We start from the raw sequence: 20,909 nt of genomic DNA, 5'->3' as shown, positions 1-20,909 counted from the left end.
TATATGTTACAGCATTATTATGAGAGTTTCTCTGAAATTTGCATTTATATTTTAGTTAACCTCCAGTCAGATGCACTGTCAGTTGTTAGGGTTAGTTATTTTTTTAAAAGTACAAAGTTGTTTTCACCTATTACATGCCATGTTTTATGAAAAATCTTTTGACAAAAATATAACAAGTGTTTTGACTATCTATTTCTTTTACAAACGAAACTACCACCAGATAATTAATCTATCCTTGTTCATGTTGAAAATGGAAAAGTTTAAGAAACAAAAATAATTAATTCAACCTGTAGATATGAGCAATTATTGAAGGAAGGTTGTCAAATATAAAACTTAAATCTATTCTGTGGTACTTTCACCCGAGAAATCGAACGAACAGTTTTGCAGAAAAGAAGAAAATATTAATCTAGTATTTTCTAAATTTACACTGTGTATGTCTCCTTAGATACATCTAACAAAAGGAAATATACATTACATATCACCACAGTAAAATAATTCACATATTTGACTTTTTTCCTTTTTACTTTTTTTAGCTTGGGGTTCTTGAGGTCTTATAAATATCATGACCTATTGGGGAGATTTTCTTTCCAAATTATACTGACAAACTTGGAGACATTGGCCAGCTGTTTTAGGCTATTTTATGCACAGATACAAGGAAGCCACAGCTGCAAGGTCAACAGACGAAAGCAGGGAAGAGGATGCCAAAGTGTCGGGGGGAAGGGAGGATTCTCGGAGGCAACAATAAGGTGAAGAAGAAACGGAAAATCATTGACTAAAAAACAGAAGAAAAAAAAAACTGTAAGAGATTCCTAAACAAGAGAGGTAGGAAACTGGGCCAGAAATGAGGAATATCAAGAGATAAGTTATACAGAGGAATGAGGAACGGTTCTCAGATTGAATGTGTAATGTGTGTGAACATCATCTGAGGGCGTATGAGACCCAGAGTCAGATTCAGAGTGTCTGGGGCAGAGCCTGAGAGTTCTCATTTCTAATAACCTCCCAGATGTTAATGTTACTAACTGATCCCTGTGCCACAGATGATTTAGTAAGGTGCTAGAACACCCCACTTTCTGCCCCCCCCAATATTTCTGGAATTAGAAGCACTGACTCTATTTCATCACAAAAAGTAGGAGATTTATGATGGAAGAATGCATTCATCTGCTTTTTTCAACATATAGAAACATGTTATCTTTATACCTTCTTTAGAGAAAAACATAATATGGACAATTGCATTGATAAAAAAGTTAATTTTCTGTTGCTTTAAATAAATATACAGAGGGTGCAAAAAAAGTATACACATTTTAATAAAGGAAAAATGTGTGAAATTTGTAAGACTTAAGTAAAATTTGATTTCTGAAATTACAAGAGGTACTCAGCATGACTAGTTTTCATCTTTTGTTACTGGTATATATTGGGTATTGTAATTTTAATAGCATTTTTCCTTTCTTGAAATGTGTATACTTTTTTGGCACCTTCTGTATATTTGTTTAAAAAAACAGAAAACTGTCTTGTTTATCAATGCAATAGTCTATCCTATGTACACATACACATTAGCAGAACATCACTATGATTTGCTTTTATTATATTCTTAAGCAGTAGGTTTCTATGGTATACTATCTGATGATATCATGTAAAACTAAAATTGATAAAACCAAGATTAAAGTTAGGCTTCACTTTGGATGATAGTTTTAAATGAGTTTTCCAGTTCAATCTTGAGTTTCAATTCACTCTTTATGACAAAGCAGGCTGTGCTTTTATCCTAATCAGTTGATTCCTTTTACACCTATGGGAAAACCAAATCCTGGTTTGCTTCATACTCTCCCATCCGAAGCATCTAACGAAGGCCTGATTATAGATTTTGGCGTTTTGTCAATGTCAAGGTGTGCCAGGAAGAGAAGCAGATACAGAGATGACAGACAGATGAAGTATCCCTGATGGAAAACATCCCTTGTTGAAGAAGCTAGTAGCGCAATACAAATTAGTTTGTTTCGGGGAAAAAATTTAAAGACAGAACACCAATATTAAATGGAGGTAATTTTAATATTTTGAAAAGAGGACTATCATGGAAGGAAAGAATACAAAAATTTGTACCCATGACAAATATTTCAAAATGGCACCTGGCAGGTTTTTTGAGCTATACTTGGAAACAGAATTATGTTCAGGTGTTTATTATACAATTGCACAGGAACAAGAGTTTTACAAATGAGGATCCTCTATTTTATAGGGAAAAAAGGAAAATTTTCTTAAACAAAAGCTTCATTATAAATTTTCAGAGCAACAAAATGCCACACACCTTAGTCATATGTGTCTGAGTCAATGTAGTACCAAACCTATGCAAAAAGTTAAAAAAAATTAAAGGCAGTACCAGGTTCTTTTCTAAATAAAAAGTCCAGTTGTAAATGGATCTAGACAAATAGCAGACATTTAAAAGAAAGAAATTAAGACAACAAAGGTTTACCCTGTTGACAGACAAATTCTAAGCTACTTGGAACACTCACCGAGGTTAATTTCAAAGCTACACCTTCAGAGACTACCATTTGGAAATACATATTTTCTACACTATATGAAATTTAAAATATCTTAATCAATTCACTATTCTGATTACATCACAAAAAAGTTAGATGACTACATTAAATCATTGATAAGATGCCAATAATAATTTAACTATTTCATTCAAACAATTGATAAATTCAGAAGATAAAAACATCTTCAAAATGTGTAATGTTCCACTGAACACAAATACTAGGTTATGCTAGTCCATGCATTGAATAGACTTAAAAACATAACTGGCAACCAGAAGTATAGGAGTTCCCTCTAGAGAACACATCAATAATTCAGTCTGTTTCACAAGATAGGCAATGGAGAGTAGTTTATTGAACTTACCCCATGTGATGGATAAGAGATCCAGCCCAGCTCCCCTTGAATTGTTTTTGAATCCAGTAGATTCACTAAAAAAAAAAAAAAAAAACAACATCAACATAGTTAATAATAATGAATTATTGATATGTGCTTCTGAGAAGTTAATGTTGTCTGCAATTGTTGATATGGCTCAACAAACATGCTTCTTTAGTTTTCATTTTAACTATATGATGAATATAAGTAGAAGGGAATTAAAAATGGGAAAAGTGAAGAGATTAAAAATTTCTATGGCTTTTTAAACTGTATGTGATTGCAAAGATAGATTAATATTCAATATATTGATAATTTCTGACAATAATTATAGCATTAAAAGGGAAACAAAAAATGCAAACTAAGTAACAACATTAATGCTCACAGATATCAAAATAACTACAAAGACCATTAAATCTGATAAATGTACATATGATTCCACAAGGAATTAATTTCTTAATATGTTTCTATAATGAATCGATATGTCTGTGCATGTCTGATGTGGCATCTTCATATTTCCCTAGCTAATACCAAACATATTATTTTGCCTTGTGTACTTTTTTTTTTGAAACAGAGTCTCACTGTCATCCTCGGTAGAGGGCTTGAAGCCTCACAGCTCACAGCAACCTCCAACTCTTAGGCTTAACCAATTCTCTTGCCTCAGTCTCCCAAGTAGCTGGGACTACAAGGCGCCCACCACAACCCCCAGCTATTTTTTGTTTGGAGTTCTTATTGTTGTTTGGCAGGCCTAGGTTGGATTTGAACCCACAACCTCCATTGTATGCGGCTGGCACCTAGCCGCTGAGCTACAAGCATTGAGCCAGCCTTGTATATTTTTAATAATGTATAAATTATTGACTCATGTATAGCAAAATGCATAATACTAATTTGAGGGGACGCCAAAGCAAAAATATGTTTTATACTATATTAACTTTATAAATCTTTACTTAAGAGAAGATATTGTTACCCAAAAGCTTTAGATATTTTACTCAGAACTTTGTCCTAGCTATTAACTTCTAATCTATATTTATAGATGAAAAGTAAAATAAAACATGCAACTGGTTATATTTTAATATATTATTAATAGATAAATGCAAATTATTATCAACACAAAATATTAATTTGCAATGGATTAGACCTTAAAATATAAAAAGGCACTTCAAACATAATTAATAATTAATCACAAAGGACTCACTTTGGTTGTCAATCTAATCTTTTAAATATGGTTTTATCCCATTCTTCTATATTAGAAAACAATTCCACTATTGACTAATGGAAGATATAAAGAAAGGTTACATAAACTAAACGCATTATTAACGTGAACCAGAGAAGGGAAATCAATAAATCTAGTAAGAGAATAACTTCCATGTACAAATTAAAACTAATATAAACACATATACTTTGCAATATATTCTTGTGTTATAATGTTATAAAGGAAGTGTTTCCATATACATGAGAAGCAACCTCCCTTTCTTTATTATACTCAACTAAAGATTTTACAAAGGAAAAATTAATCCCATAAAATGTTTAAAAAATAAATAATATGTTTGATAGATATTAGAGTACCAAATTGTTTTTTTTTTTTTTTTCTGGGGCTGGGTTTGAACCCACCACCCTCAGCATATGGGACTGGCACCCTACTCCTTGAGCCACAGGCGCTGCCCCTAGAGTACCAAATTGTTAAGCACTACAAAAATTTTAAGGAAATTTATTTGGTTATCTGGTTAGATAATATATACATTAGTGGGTATAAGAAAGGTATTTTTTGATCATTACAACTTAAAAGAGATACAATTCTCAAAGATAGATTGTTTTACTTTTGTTAGGGATCTAATTTCAGTATTCAGTAACCAGAGAAAAAAGTGTTTGAGGCAAGAAGACATGCTTATTACATGGTTTCTACTTAGTAAATAACTTGTTAAAATATAAGCTAGTTAACTAAAGAACTAAATACCCTCAAGTTTCCTCTGATGATGATGATGATTGAAAAAGGACTGGACTAACTTCATCAGCATTTGGTTTTTACTCAAGGAGAACAGCAAAACCAAAAAGAATTATACAATAAAGACAGTTGAAATGATTGTAGTAGACGAAATAAATGTGTTGCATTTACTCAGAAATTGTATTTTTAATATATTATCACTTAATTTAGCATAAAGGAGAAAAACAGGATTAGCAGCATTACTTCTGATTCTGGTTCTGTTATCTATCAAACATAATTAAACTTGCCCTGGATTTTTCCCAATGTTGTGTGATTAACAAATAATATAAATGTATTAAAACCATCATGAACAGTTCTAAAAACTGAGTGTCCTTACATTATGCAAGTAATACATCATCTAACAACCGTGCCCCCTTGGCTTCTGAATTGTATTTATAATCAACCTGGGCATGTGACCTAGTAGAGAAGACTAGTTGACATCTAGACACTTTTTAAAAGCATTTATTTTGAGTTAATGAGGTGCTTTTTGTTTGTAGCCAAATAAGAATTAACACAATCTAAGAACTCTGAACACTTTAAAAGGAATGGTTGCTACATTCAGTCTTCCCAGAACAATTATTGAAGTCTCCCTTTATCTATTTTAGGGAAGTCTTGGTGTAACATAACTGAGATAAGAAGTAAAGGTCAACAGAATTTGGTAGTAAATCTGTGAGTGATTTCTCTGGATACGCTGACTAAATCGAAGGTTGCGTACATTCTAAACCCCACACTGACACAGACTACATCCTTGCTAACTTTTGCTTTCCCCTCTCAAAACACTGTAGACCAGTTCATTTTCTTTCTAGTGGTGATGACTCAAATGCAAGAGAGTTAGGCCCATGAAGCATCATGTACAAACATTATATAATTGCAATCTGAGTTTGAATGACAACTTGCAATATGAAGTTTGCATTTAAATTGCTGAAAAACTTGAGTTCACAATTATACATTTTGACTAAAAGAAAAAATTTTCTTAAGTGTGGGTGGTAATATATGACTGTCATAATTCTGTAGTGGCTGCCTCATGCCAGTTATTTACCAAAGAGATAAACTGTCCCTTACTAGATTTTAAATACTGATGATGTAAATTTGCAAATACACATTTCATTAATTTCAAAATATTTTCAATTCCAAGAGTTATAAGGCATCCATTATCTGTTTAAATGAAAGCAATTTAAATCTGAAATGTTTTTATATGTCATGATGCTATTTAAATGATGTGTAAATGGGTGACTTTGGTGGACAAAATTATATGTGGAAATCACTAGTATAAATCTAGATGGATATGGTTATAAGTTTCTTTCACGTGATTTATTCTCTCAAGTCTTACCGCTTTTAAAGAGAAACGAAGGTGTAGGAGAATGGGCTGATGCTCATAACAGAAAGGCAATACTTAGACTCTAGCTTTGGCTTTGAGATGGCCCAAAGATCACGGGAAGTTAGGGTGTATCTGAAAACTAAACTGAATCCAAGTAAGTATTGACATCTCTGGGAGAGAAGAAGTAGAGTCTCTGATGGGAATTCGAAGACATAGAAAAGAGTAAAACAAACAAACAAACAAACATTTATACTAGACTTTATCGCAGCTTAATTTATAATCCTCAAAATGTGGAACAGTCTAAATGCCCACCAACCCAGAAATGGATTAACAAGCTGTGGGTACATGTACCCCATGGAATACTATTCAGCCATTAAAAAGATGGAGACTTTACATCTTTTGTATTAACCTGGATGAAGGTAGAAGGCATTTTTCTTAGTAAAGCATCACAAGAATGGAGAAGCAAGAATCCAATATACTCAATACTAACATGAAGCCAGTAGATAATCTAAGGGGCAAGGGAATGAGGGAGACGGAAGGAGAGAAGAAGATAGGGTCACGGTTTATGGCACACCACTTGGGGGTGGGATACAATTACAAGAGGGATGTTCCCTAACCAAAAAAAAACAAAAGGAAAGAAAAAAAAGAGCAAAGTACAGGGTAAATTGGCTCAAATTGGTAACAAGTATTTCTGAAAGGGAGGCAACCTGGTTGTCATTCCTGCCACTGACTCTACTGTCACATTTTCCAGCCCACTTGATTGTGGAACCAAGATTCCCAGGAGTCGTGCAATCTCTTCCAGTGTTCATCATAATGAAAAGACTCAGTCAAAAGCCCACTTCTAAAAATTACTTATATCCATTGCCCATATGATAAAGAATTGTCTTGTCTATATTAATCATTTGCATTATTGTCTCTTCTTATTAATAGAGATGTACTAATTATTTTTTTACAATAGACTCAGTTATTTAAATAAGAGCTTAAAACAAATGTTCCCACTTGGTGAAGACAGGTTAAAAACTTATAAGTTTCTGGAGTGTTCACTCTTAGAAAGTTATTAACACATCAAGTTGTTCCAAGGACATTTCTAACTTCTGATTCATAGTGGCTATCTGCTCATTTAGACTGAGTTAAAATATTAATAATATCCATATCTGGAAAGATTTTATGTATTGTATATATACAGAAAGTGCTAAAATAAGTTTTAAAATCAAATGCCACTTTTTACTGAAGCAGAAGCTTTTCAATTATCTAATAATACATCAATAATATATTAATAGAACATCAATATATTCTGTGGTAATGCTATAGTTGCATTTAATGAAAATACTGAGTTATAAATAGTTATCAAATATCTACATTTCAAGATGTAGAGTAAGCTTTAATGGCTAAATAATTTCAGCATCTTAGAATAATGAACATATTTTCTGATAAAATTTTTAGTTATAAAAGGCTTTTATAGTCAAGCAAAAATAACCATAAAATCACAATAATAGAAAATGAACTCATCTTTTTATTAAATCTTGCTTTTATTAAACAATAATGACATTTCCTTTTCTGTATGCATCATCACAATAATTGTCCTAGCCACACTTCATATATACTTATATATGGAATTTTCATCACCTTGTTTTAATCAAAAGAATAGCTTTGTTCTGGGTTACAGAGGGCAGAAGTGTCCTTTAATCTGCTTCTTAAACACTAATTAAACTTCTGAAAGGAAGAAAGAAGAAAGTGATACAGAGAGGAATAAATTTTGTTTTTAGTGTTAAAATATTTTGTGTCATTTCATGGTCAAACACAATATGAAATTAAGAAATCAAGATTTATTTTTTGTCAGGCGTCCACCTAAGCTCAGCTTTTCAGTTTTACTGTACATACTGGGGTAAGAACATGAGAAGTCTAGAGTTTAGTTTTATCACTGTACTAATGTATTTCTACATAACTTTTACCCACTGTGATTACATGTTCTTAATATAAACACTCTTGTAGGTTTTATATTTGTATTACTATTATTACCACCTACATATAATTAAAATATTTTTAACAAATCTAATTATTATAGTTCATAGACTAAAAATACTAAATATATTATTTAAATTGTAAAGTCAACAATTATCTATCAATTGTATGCAGATAAAATGCCAAACTATGTTAAATCGATCATGGAAATACTATTTTATGACAATTTTTAATCAAACGGCCAGCTAAAATCATTAGGTAAGAGTTTAAACAAAATTCTATAGTGTTGAATGTTTTTGTCAAACACCCTTTGTCCCAGGGTCTGTTAATGACTTTTTTATATGCTATAAGAAGATTTCTGGTCAAGGTGGTATACTCATTAGTTATTTCAACATTCTAGCCCTTCTCTTTGCATCTTTGGAGCATCAATGAAAAGTGTCAAAGTGTTAGTGCTAGAGATAGTCAGAAAACATTTAATTTATTGATGATGAGAAAGTCGAGTTCAGACAAACTTTAGAGTGGTTTTTCTTGATAGTGTAGTTATAATATGAATAGTACCTACAGAACCATTGATGGATGGTTCATTTTGGATATTCAGTGACATGTGTTTCTAATAAAATCACATGTACACATGTGTGCATGCATGCACACCGAATTTCCATTAGATATGTGCTTATTACAAGTAACCATTGCTGAATATGAGGTTATTTGAGATGTTCTCTTAAATTATGTGTTTATTGTATATTCATTTTAAGTCGTATATGGTAAAAGGAAATTTGTGTTATAATTATCCCTACCACATGTCTTTACTATTAGGGTTAGGGTGGTAAATCAACTACAAAAGTAAAACAAAATGTTCTTAGTCAATTTCAAAGGATCACCTTTGGAAGTGGAAATTTAAAGGCATAGCATTAATTTTATTTCTTTTTTAGGTTTTGTTCTCTAATCCTATATCTATTTTTTACATTAAAAATGAAAATAATTTTGAAAATCACTTTCAAAGGTAAGAAAAATTTTCTTTATGCAATGTACAAATGTTTAATATATACCTCAAAATATAGGAAAACCACATTGTAAGCATAGATTGACTATTACAGTCGGATACAGTACATATAATTACATTTGGAAATATTTTTTCCAGAAAACACGTATGATGAAAGTATTATAATTTAGGTTAGAAATGTGAAGGACACTATAATAAAATCTCTGAGTTCATCTCTTTGAGTCATCTAATGTAAATGAGCACTGACTTGTCTATAGTAAACTAGATAATATATTAAAGCAAGAAAAAAACTATTTTTCATTTTCCCTCATTAAAAATATTTCTAGCATTTGGAAATAATTAGATTTGGTGGAGCTTACATAACATAATAAAATAATAACAACCCAATTTAATTTCTATTTATATATTCTATGATGATGCCAGTTTTTTCCTTATGTCAAGTTGCAAAGTCTTCCATAACTAACTTTGTCATAGTCAAAGAGAGAAATCACAATTTGTATATAATTTTATATGCCATCCTTGAATATTATAGATAATTAGGAAATAAACATTAGACAGTGATGACATGTATCAATGGTGTTTTCATTGTCAAAAAAGTACAAAAAACTGACTTTTATGCATTATGAGTTAAAAGATGTGTATTTATTCTTAAAATTTTGCTCACAGTGTGGGAATTGCTGTTTTGTAAGGGAACAATACTACTGGTGACATACACATACTACAAATAGACCTTTTCCTTGGAATGGTGTTTTGCTTACCCATAGGATTAGTTAGATAACCCAGATAGAAGACATTGCAAATTAGCTTCCCAGCCTAACTTCCACTCAGTGTGAAAACTGCTGTCATATGCAGTGAAAGAATATAGGCCTTGAAATCCTATATACTATTATTAATTGGATTTGAAAATCAGGAAATAAATACATGTTAATTACTAAAAAAATGCTCTCCGTCTGCCTTAGTTATTTTGATATATAAAGGAAATGTCAAAATTTCACATTGAGTAGATATCAACCAACTTTACGACAGGCCCAAAATAAAATTTTCAAGGCTTATTTTTTTTTTTTTATCAAGCAGGAGGATTTTACACTTTTCTGGATTTCTAGATTTTATTCAACTATTTTTCTTTACTATTATTTGGGAAAAGAATATAAATTAATCTCATAATGAATATATAGTAAATTCAAAATGAAACCATTTTGAAATTGACTAAAGGACTTTTCAGTATTAAAATTAATCCACATTCTCCTCTTTCTCCTGTCCCTTTTGAGACCCTGCTGTATAATCAATGAAGATTTTTGTCTTAAAGACAACTCAGTTTAGAGTTTACATTTGCCTTGATTTGAGAGAGTTCCACAAACCAAAATATGGATTTAAAGAATTAAAGAACAGGGAAAGGAGGTATTGACACTAATTCTCCAGAAACAAGGGGGGAAATAGTTTGTTGCTAAGCCTTCACTTTCGCTCATGGAAAATGTGCCAAAAGCTTGAGAGATTGGATAACTCTTTGGGAACATAACAGATAACACATTCAGTTTTTTGTCTTTCTTTTTCTTTTTCTTTTCTTTCTTTCTTTTTTTTTTTATTTGCATTTACAGTGAAGAAAGCAAGATACTGAAAGCAGCTTTCTGCTTTGGAAGCCTGATGTCATCAATATGCTATTTTTGCTCTTTGCCAGGTTAACAGAATTTATTGCAGCAATTAATGCAAAACATATGTGCCGAAATACCCACATGAAAAATATAATTGCCCCCAACTTAATTTGCTACTTTTCAAAAGCCTGTTTTAGCTACCTTTTCTCAATACCTCTAGTTAAATAGAATACAAGTGTTTTTATGAAAAAAGAAATAAATCACTACAATTTATCTTCTCATCTTAAATAATTAAAAAATTATCTTAAAGGGGGGGAAATTTCCACATGAACTAAAATCTGCTTTTTGAACCACGTTCTGTTTTCCCCATTATTGACCGATGTGACAATTCTAATAGTTAATTCACACTTCATTTTTCTTACATAAAACCTTTAAAAAATCACATTCTCATTATATTGACAATTTCCTCACAATCTCTCTGTGTGGAATTCCTGACAAAATTTTCTTTCCAGGTTGAGAACAGGAGTGCTTGAGTGTTAGGAAAGGAAGACAGAGCTAAGAATGTGTGAGGCAAAGGCCTCAGAGACATTTTATTCTGTACTTTTATCCACATCAAATCTCCTTTAACTATTTTCTTAGTGGGTCCCCCACCCATGCAGATCATCCCCTTATGAAAGTAATCACTTTAGACTTTCAAAGTACTCTGACCTATTTGGCTTCCTTCAATTTTTTCCACTCCAAAATTCTGAGCATTTGTAAGTTAGTCTTGAAAGTCACAAGTTAAATTAGTACAGTCGTCGGGATTAAGTTTGAGAAGCTAATGCTTTTCCTGAATGCTGGAATACCTCCCTAATTCACAGGCATTTGAGCACAGAAGGAAGCCCAGAAGGTTAAAACAGAAAGACAAAGACAAGAACAGGTCCTGGCTCAGCTGATACTTTTGTCTGATCCCTTTCCTCAGTTTCCTCAGTCACAATAGTGGGAGATGTAATTCTGCCAATTTTAGGACAGCTTTAATGATTAATTGAGGCCCAGTAAACAGTGAATGATAATATAAGGGAAAATCTTTGTAATCAGCAGAACACTGTACAATGACTATGTCGAGTTAGGCAGGGTACTGCGGATATGTTTAGTGTGGAGATTTACTGGATTCAACAATTACATGTTTTATAAAAAAAAAAAAAGTTCCAACACAGCCACAGACACATCCGCATCATCCAACTATTAACCTATCTGGACAACATCACTCTCCCCAAAACTCTCTCTGGCCCACTTCACCCTTCCTGCCAAAATCGGAAGAGGAAACATCCTGCTTTAATAAAATGATGCCAGACCCGGAGGAAGTTCAGGACCGTCCCCTCAGCAATCACTAGAGCTGTAACAGGTGGTATTATTAAGTAGCTTTGAGGACAAATATATTCCTCATTTTAGCCCAGCTACTCCAGGAGAGGGGAATGTCCCAAAGAGGGACAAACAGTGAAGGTACGTGTAGGGTTAGGCAGCGGCCAACTGGACACCGGGGTGTCTGAGCCATCCCAGTCCCTCCCAACCCAGAGGGCCGAGAAGAGACGTGTTCTCAGCTCTGTCGGGAAACCTGCAGAACCTGCATCCCCCGCCTCTGTCTGTCACCTGGGGAGCCTATGAATATTGATAGTAAGGAGACCACCCCACCTCCGGACGCCACACTGAACAGGCTGGCGATAGCCGTGGGAGCGTCGGTGGGGCGATCATAGATTCCGGGCCAGACTCACTCCCGGCGCGTCAGAGGCGCGCTCGCTCTTTGGACCGGCTGACCCCCGGGTAAGGAGGCTCCAGGTGGCTAGGAGGGGACGCCGCGCTTTCTCAGCGCCAGCAGCTCCGCAGCAGCAGGCAGAGGGCGCGCGTTCGCCTCTCGCCCGCCCAGCCTCCTCCAGATGCCGGAGTCCGCGGAATGTTGCGCCTTCGCCCTCGGCTCGCTGCAGCCAGTGCGGTGGGCAGAGAGCGCCCAGTACCGTCCACCGGGCAGCAGAAACCTGGAGCAGCGCAGCACGGATCCGCAGGCGCCCTCGCGCCCACCCTGTCCCCGAGGCCTGGGAACGCGGGCCGCTCTCCGGGGACCGGCTTTGGCAGCCTGGCGCGCAGAGACTCGCACACAAAGAACCTCTGCCTTCCGGGGGGCGGGGGCCTGGGTTAGGAGGACCCGGAGTTGATTTTTATGATCTGATCTTCCATTTGATGCGTGAGAAAATCAAGAAACTCGGGTTTTCCCTCTGCACCGCTGAGTCTGGTCCTAGCAGAGATTAGTTTGTGGTTAGGGCGGCGGGGTGGTGGGTGTGGTGGCAGCAAGGAGCACTACTCATCTCTCTGTTGCCACGTTGTACCCTCCCCGGAAAACTCTTCTTCGTGCTGGAATTCTTAGGGCATACTTTTTAATTGCCTATAAATTTAATTCTCAAATGTGGAAGGTATATATAACTCTCAAAAATAAAAAAAAAAGAAAGGAAAATGAAACGCAGTCATTCCCTCCGGTGGCTGCCCCGTCCATGGTGAGATTATTCACAAACGTTTGTTTGTACAGTTTGCACACTTCGCCACTTGTATTTTCCCCCTACTTCTTCCTCTATTATTCTCACTTCACCATGTTGGTTTGGATTAGGTGGATTTTCACCCTTTGCTTTGACTAGAACAGCAGGACACGGTTTAGAAAATGAAGGGGTGGGGGTGGGGGTGTCCACAGCAAGGGCGTCCAGTTTACTAACACCCCTCCAAGTTTGAAGCTTTCTCTGCTGAACTGGTTTTGATTCCCTCCACTTTCCATATGCATTCACCCAGACAGGCAAAGGGGGACGCTTTCGTTGGATTACCCTCTGAAAACTTTTCCCGACAGAATATTTTCTTCTGGGGAAAAATCAAAAGTGTACAAACTTGAGAGGAGAGACAAAGGCAACCTCCTCCCCTTTTATTGCAAACGGTGTGCAGGTTTTCAGGTATTTAATAAAAATTGATTACCAGATGTTTATGTGATAAATGTCTTTCTTTTAAGCAAAAGATTGAGATATTAACATTGGCTTTAGAACCTTTGCATTTCTCTACCTCTCCATCTTTCTCATCAACTTTTTATTTTCTTTTCACTTGAGGAAACTTTTTTTTCCTTTGTAATTGACTACTCTTTTTATTTCAAAGGAAGCTGGTAGAAGGTAAACTAAAACTTGCTGACTTTTGGACTTTTTCTGGAGCAAACCTCCTGCCAGGTTCCAAGAACTACCTGATACCAGGCAGCTGGCAACAGACTTAGAGCGTGAGACCACGGAGTGCACATGTCTGGATACCCTGAACACAGGGAGGAATGTCGTCCTAGATTGATTGATTTGTTGCTTGAAAGGATTTGCATTTTATAAATGTCATAACATTACTTTTCGCTTCTAAAGTCATTATAGAAAGATTAGCTAAGGTTTTCACATTTTTGTGAAGTAAATATCTAATTCTGGTTTTCTGTTTACCTGGATGAATAATATATGTTTCCCACCACTGGTCAAACCTTTATTTGAAAAATCTGTGGAAAGCTACTTGTGCACTTGGTAAAAGCCCTTAATTGACCCTCCCTGGTGATAAAATCCAGATCTCTGGAAACAGAACCCAAATGGGACACATGCATCTGTTCTTCTAAATCTTCTCTCAACTAGGAATTAAAGGAACAGGCTTTATTAAAGATTTTAAAGAAAAAATGTGCATGCTAAAAAATAAACAATGTTGAAGATCTTGACAGAAAGTGACTTGTAAAACTTAGTGGTATTCTGAGAAATATGTTTCTTCCTTCATCTAGTATTTGTGGCACACAAAACCATTGGAAAATGACTCATATCAAGGATACCCCACACCACACCATGTTTCTTAGCAAATGCCTATAAGAACTACTGCGTTTCCATGATTTGCAGAAAGTTGTATTAATATTTTCTTGAATATTTTATGACTTGAAAAATGTAACTCTCTAGAACACTTCTTTCTATTTCCATTTGAACTGAAGTTAGTAAATCAAAGATACACTTGAAATTTAGTTGGCCTTTGAAAAATCCTTCTGATTATTTGATATTTAGACATTGTTTCTGTTGTACTTAAGAAAAATTCTAAATTTTCTGAAGTAGCCCTTAAAGAGCACACTGAAAACTGAATATTAAAATGTGGTAACACATAAACATAGTAAAAATATTTTACTAAGTCATATTTTTTAAAAATGTATTAATTAAGAACAAGGTGAAATTGCCTGATTATCTATATGAGCAAGGAGAAAGCTATAATTAAGTTCAAGCTATAAAACTTTACATAAAACTTTCTAAACTCACTTAACAGTGTTAAAAAATCTTTAAGTTCTGATTGTGTAATATTTTCTTTTAAATGTTTATATTAGTCTTAAATGTTGTTTGTTGTAACAGACCTGATTTCTAGTATTTCATGGAAAAGACAAATTTATATAAAATATAACCATGAATTAACGTGTAGCAGTGGTGTTTTACTATATGTAGTCTCCCTTTTATAGTTCCAGTCACTTCTGAGTTATAATTATAATTGACTTTTTACCTTACAGTAGGTAGAAAAATTTTATCAGCTACAGAACCAATAGTAAAAAAGTATAAAATTTAAAATGTTGATAGTTACAGTAAAGCTGTTCAGTATTTATAACTCTATTATTGCTAGAACATTTAATCTCTAAAAAGGTTTGTAATAGCTCATTTGTGACAAGCACTGGAATGGTGTGATGCATGAAACATAAAAATAAGGAAAATGGGCTACCAAAGTGAATATTTTCCTCTCTTGAATTATGCTTATCAATGTTAGTCTTTACAAAGAAATAGATTCAGAATGAATTAATTTCATGACAGATTTTGAGAAGTTACAAGAAGTTTCTTTCCAATCAAAATATTATTATAGCAATTCAGATTGTCAGTAAAAGCTTAAACAAATTTGTTGATAATCCTGTTAATGACCTAGGTCAAGTGTTAACTGTTGTGGGTTATAAAATAGTGAAATTAAGGTTTCTCCTACCTTCAGGCAAATAGCACAGCTATAACTGTTGAGGGGGATGTAGGGGGAAGCTATTAGGAGAGCTATTAAATTACAAAAATGTATAATGCATTCAATTATTTAGTCTAGCATGAAGAAATGCTATTAAAAGCAAATGTAAACCCTCCTCCTCCTCCTCAAAAAAAAGAAACCTATAAAGATGATATGATGGCTTAGCTCTATTAATGTTTCAATCACAATACTTTCTTATTTGAGGATGAGTGTTTAGATATGAAATGGGATGCCAATTCCTAGGAATTTCTAAAAAGGGAAAAATCTATTATTTATTTATTATCTCTAACATGTGTCTAATACTGAATGGGAACCATAAAACATTGATCCGAAAGTTTTACTTTTAAGCTATAAGCAATCACACGATCTCATTGTCTTCTCTAGCATGCAGAAGATTTATATTCAAGGAAGTGTATGTCATGGAAACAGTGTCCCAGCTACTTAAAAAAAAATCTCCCAAAATAAGTGGTTTATAAATATGTAGATTTAATTTATTCAGTTCTATTTTGAAAACTCTGATTTTCAATGTAAAGAACTCTATGGGTAAATGTTCATCCAATATGAACGCTCTTGGATAGAAAAATGATTTAGTGTAACATATACTGATGAATAAGCACTGCATTTTGCCTCAGACTTAAATACTGCTTCAAATGTATTAATTCTTAGAGAGAGTACTTTAACCAATTCTAAAGAGGTTGAACTAATAACAGTGACTTCATTTTACATCACGTTTTAATCTCTTTCCAAATTTACTTCCATTTATCATTTACAATCTATCTGGGATGGAAACAGGGAGAAAATACATTAACTTTTAAAATCGCACGCACATAGAGTAGCAATCATAGTTTTCCATGAAAAGTAATTGATTTCCCATTGTAAGTCTTTTCTCACATCATGTAAACAGAGAAACCTGATATGATTTTGATGAAGTTTTTAAAAAGTTCTTGTTGAGTATATAGGCCAATGTTTGAGTCAAATGATCATTGGAATTAGGAATATCTGTTACAATTGAGATCAGTTATAGAAAGTTATTTGTAACTGGATTAATCAAAAGGGAATTCAGATCATACTTTTCCTAAGTTATTCTTTTTATCATGGACCCAGGGCAGTTCAGTATTGATATATAATTGTCAAATATCAAACTTTAAAAAAATCATACAACTTCAAGTTTCCTAGCAATTAACTCAATAGCCTGGTTTTGTACCCTTTTAGTTCTAGTATGACTAACTTCATAATAGATTAAAGAAAAAAATTCTAGTAAATATTTTTTATTGAATTTTAATAAATTTTCTGTAGTGTTGAAATATAAGTGTGGTATAGTATTTGAAATGCATTTCAATACTTCATATATGTTTTTCAAAAATTGTATTAAAAATCTACATTAATATGACTCATTTTGTTATTAGTTTTTCCATATATTTTCGGAAGCATTGCTTTCTATTCAAATTACAGAGTTAAAAAAATAGCATAAAAATCTTAGTACATACTTGTAATTTTCACTTTTCATGTTATTCAGCTCAACTTCTAAGAGCCAGGCCTTTGGATTAATATTTAAAATCTCACTTAAATATTACCTAAGATAAGTCATTCATCTTAAATTTGTTTTAAAGCTTTCCTTCATAACCATAGAAGGGAAAGGAGACAGTACCCATAGGAAATGATCTTCAAAGAATAATCTCATGAACTGAAGTATGGATAAACTTTTATCCAAGCACATTAAATGTAATTATTTCAGTTTTCTAAATATATTTACCCTCAAATATATGTGTGTGTATATATAGTGTCTACCAAGGATGCAATGTGTGGCTTAAAAGCAATTTGCATATGATTATTCCCATTTCTTTAAATTAGTTTTCATAGATTTTTATATAGGTGTGAATAAGTTTAAAGTAAAGGGTCATTTTTGTTCTCTTGCAGTTTACTTAAAGGTTATATTTTTCACAAAAATAATGACTCAGCTGTATTCCTCTGCATTATTAATCCAGTAATATCCATTATCAAAGTAGTTAATAAACATTCCACCTGGAAAAATACAATTTATCATAGCAATATGGGAATTGTAATACTGTTTCCTAGTTATTGTTGATATTTTAGTATCTACACAAAACAAAAAAATCCACTAATTTTTACTGTTTGATGTGTGACTCATTTGCAAATGATTACTGTTGCCTTTCATTCATGAAGAATGATTGACTCTTACTTTTAAATAAACATTTTAATTTGGTTTGTAAAAAAATTCATTTGTGGATAAGATGATTCACTTCATCCTTAAGTTGTAGAATTTTCTATTTTCCAATTAAGGAAAGACATAGGGAAATTTAATGAAATTTGCCACACTGATAAAGGTAGTCACTAAGTCAAGAACTGAATTAAACTGCTCTATTAGCAATGAAAGTAGGTCACCAAATATGAAGCAGTTTTTACATTTACAGTTTTACATTTAATTTTACATTTACATTTTTACATTTAAAAAGTTTCTAAATATTTTATTTTTACTTGTCTTTTTAAAACAATGTATACCATGTAATATGCAACAGTATTGTCTTCACAATATATTTCTTAATGAGTGATATCTACAATGTGGTATTTGCACATAAATTGCTCAATATTGGTAATTTGCAAAATAAATTGCTAAATGCTACTGTTATAAGTTAAAAATCATCAAGAAGAAATTACAATTGTAATTGATTCTTTACAGCAATCATTTAGAGAAGTTTATCTCAAGAGTTAGTGACTATATTCAAAAATCACTAGAAATAGATCACAAAAGATGTACAGGGAAAATATCTACTGAATACATAATCTTAAAGGAAAATCAGCGTCCTTAATAACAGGTTTCACTTTAATCCATTGAAAAGGAATGAATGCTCACTGCAAGTAAAATAAATAACCAATCTCAAGGAAATGCCATTTGCAGCTTAAGAACATTATTTCTTAATTTACTACTTAGTTATATACTATATCTTCCCAGGAACTACTCACTATTCATTAAATGCATTCTCCTATTTGTATATAAGCCCCTAAACAAAGAGAATCCAACCTAAGCTTATTGTAATTCCTGCAAATATTACTTATGTTAATGTGGCATATGCTGCTCATTAGAACCTGTACCACAGAGCAAACCATTGCCTGGCGGGATACACAGCACTTCAATACAGCAGTTGCAACATAAACACACACGCACCTCCGCTCCGTGAAACTCTGATTTTCCTTCAGTCCATTCATAAATGCCACGATCCCAAGTAGGAACAACCTGTCATTACCTTTAAACACACTAAAACATCTAGAGAGCGGGGGCGAATTTTCTTTGAAACTTCTCAGAGTACCACATGGTCATAATTAGAAAATAAAATACTGCCTTGGCGATTTGGCAATTAACATACGGGGTCGCAAAACTGGAGGATTTTCTTTCTTTCTTTCTTCAAATAGCAAGCAAGGTAATTGCTTGATTGGTATCAGATTAAAAACACATTTTTAAGGTTTAGACAATCCAAAATTATCTCCCAAAGTGTTTTAGAAGACAGTTGAAAATAAAAGCACATCTTTCGTTCACTCTCAGAACAAACTGCTTTATTGGGAGGCACCTTAAGGACGTGAAAAAGCTGCGGAGAGAACGTGCTTGGAAGAGCGTTAGCCCCGGGGCAGGGCTGTGAGCGCCGCTGTACCTGGCTTACCTTCATTGGAAGGCTGGAGACTCAGTTCCCCGAAGTAGTTGAGAACAGAGCAGCTGAGGAGGAGGAGGATGGAGAGGTGACAATCCATGTTGCTGGTGCAGAGGGCAGTGAGAGGAGCATATCTCCATGAAGCATGCCACTGATGTGCGAGGGAGCGCTCTGATTGCTTGGAGAAGTTACCATGCTCCGCTCGCAGGCTGATGTCAAGTTTGACACTGGAGATAAGGAGGAGTCTGGCTGCCTTTGCGCGAACCTAGCTCGGGGACTTCCCCGGGTCCTAGCGCCGTCGGAAGTGAGCGCCAAAGCAGAGCCGGGCAGCACGCGTGGCTCGCTCTAAAGCTCAGAGCTGCTCAGGAAGCAGGTGGGGATAGAAGTGGGGGCGTCGCCAATAGGGCAGGAAACCCAGAAGTCGTGATGGGGCACTGGTGGCGAGAGAAAAGCACCCCCCTTATAGTCAATGAAAAGCAGCTATTTCGCGTTTGCTATGCACGCTCTGTTGATTAATTCCCGGAAGAAAGTAAAACCTTGAAAGGAGTATCATATGGCAATGTTGTGAAAGGAAACTGAAAGGCCAGAGAAATGTGTGTCGTTCAAGTAATAGCAGCTTTTCATTTTAAAATAAAAAGTCAGTAATTTTTTTCCCCCAAATTGGGTTATTCTTTTACCATATTCAACATCCTCAATAACTCTCTCGGAGTCCTTTGTGGTTCAGACAGACACTAATACACTCCCCGGATCAGAACGTGTCTGTAGTTCTATACCAAATGGTATCAGGGCTTTTAAATAGATTTGGCGCAGGGATTTCAGTGCACATATGGCGCACTCTGGTTTTCCAAACTGGCAAGGAAGCTTCAGTATCCTATGTGAGTGAACAAGCCCAGCCCCAGCTCCTGCTGGGTCAACGTTTATCTTTGTTCTGGGCTGTAAGAGCAGCGCAAAGCAAACCTGAAGTTCTTGACAATACAGAACCCTCCCTCCCCATCTCCTGTTGGCATCTCTGGATTCCGTGAGAGAGAACAGTACAGAACTCACAGGTTCTCATTCAATTTTTAGACACTGATAACGTGATACTATTTTGATGCTGTTCTTTTTTTAACATTCCAAATCCACGCGCTCAATAATCATTTCCTTGGACTTTCTCACTTACATTACACCGTAATTAACAAATGGTCTTTCCTGTTTCCAATATAATGGCCCATCTATTTCAGCCGAATGATTTTGTAATTTCTTTTTTAAAGAATAGTCTCACTTATCTTTAAAATATCCCCAGAAAAATGATTGCTTAGATGTTCTCTGACACATCTATATCTTTCTATTCTAAAAAGAAAACAAGATTATAATGTTCCTTGAACAACTTTAGAAAGTAAAGGTATGTTGACAGCCTTAAGATGACTGAACCATTTTAGAGCGTTAGGGAGTGGAATCTAAAAGAGTTTGAAGAGGC

At 34.3% G+C, this 20,909-nt stretch overlaps 1 protein-coding gene across 2 annotated transcripts in view; it reads right to left on the bottom strand.

Moving 5' to 3' along the window:
- EPHA3 (EPH receptor A3) overlaps positions 1–19,682 on the bottom strand; it is a 330,559-nt gene extending 310,877 nt beyond the window's left edge. Inside the window, exons 1-2 of one of the 2 annotated variants that reach the window (XM_053565304.1) lie at positions 19,466–19,682; positions 2,884–2,948 (exon numbers count right to left, since the gene is read on the bottom strand). In XM_053565304.1, coding sequence (XP_053421279.1) covers positions 2,884–2,948; positions 19,466–19,553 — 153 coding nt within the window. In that variant the 5' untranslated portion in view covers positions 19,554–19,682. The remainder of the gene's footprint in view (positions 1–2,883; positions 2,949–19,465) is intronic. The other variant, XM_053565305.1, reaches the window with a different exon arrangement.
- Between the last annotated feature and the right edge of the window lie 1,227 nt (positions 19,683–20,909).

This window comes from Nycticebus coucang, chromosome 16 (genome assembly GCF_027406575.1).
Source record: "Nycticebus coucang isolate mNycCou1 chromosome 16, mNycCou1.pri, whole genome shotgun sequence".
Taxonomy (NCBI): Eukaryota; Metazoa; Chordata; class Mammalia; order Primates; family Lorisidae; genus Nycticebus; species Nycticebus coucang.
The sequence above is the reverse complement of the archived record's forward strand: the minus strand, read 5'-3'. Positions and strand labels throughout refer to the sequence as shown.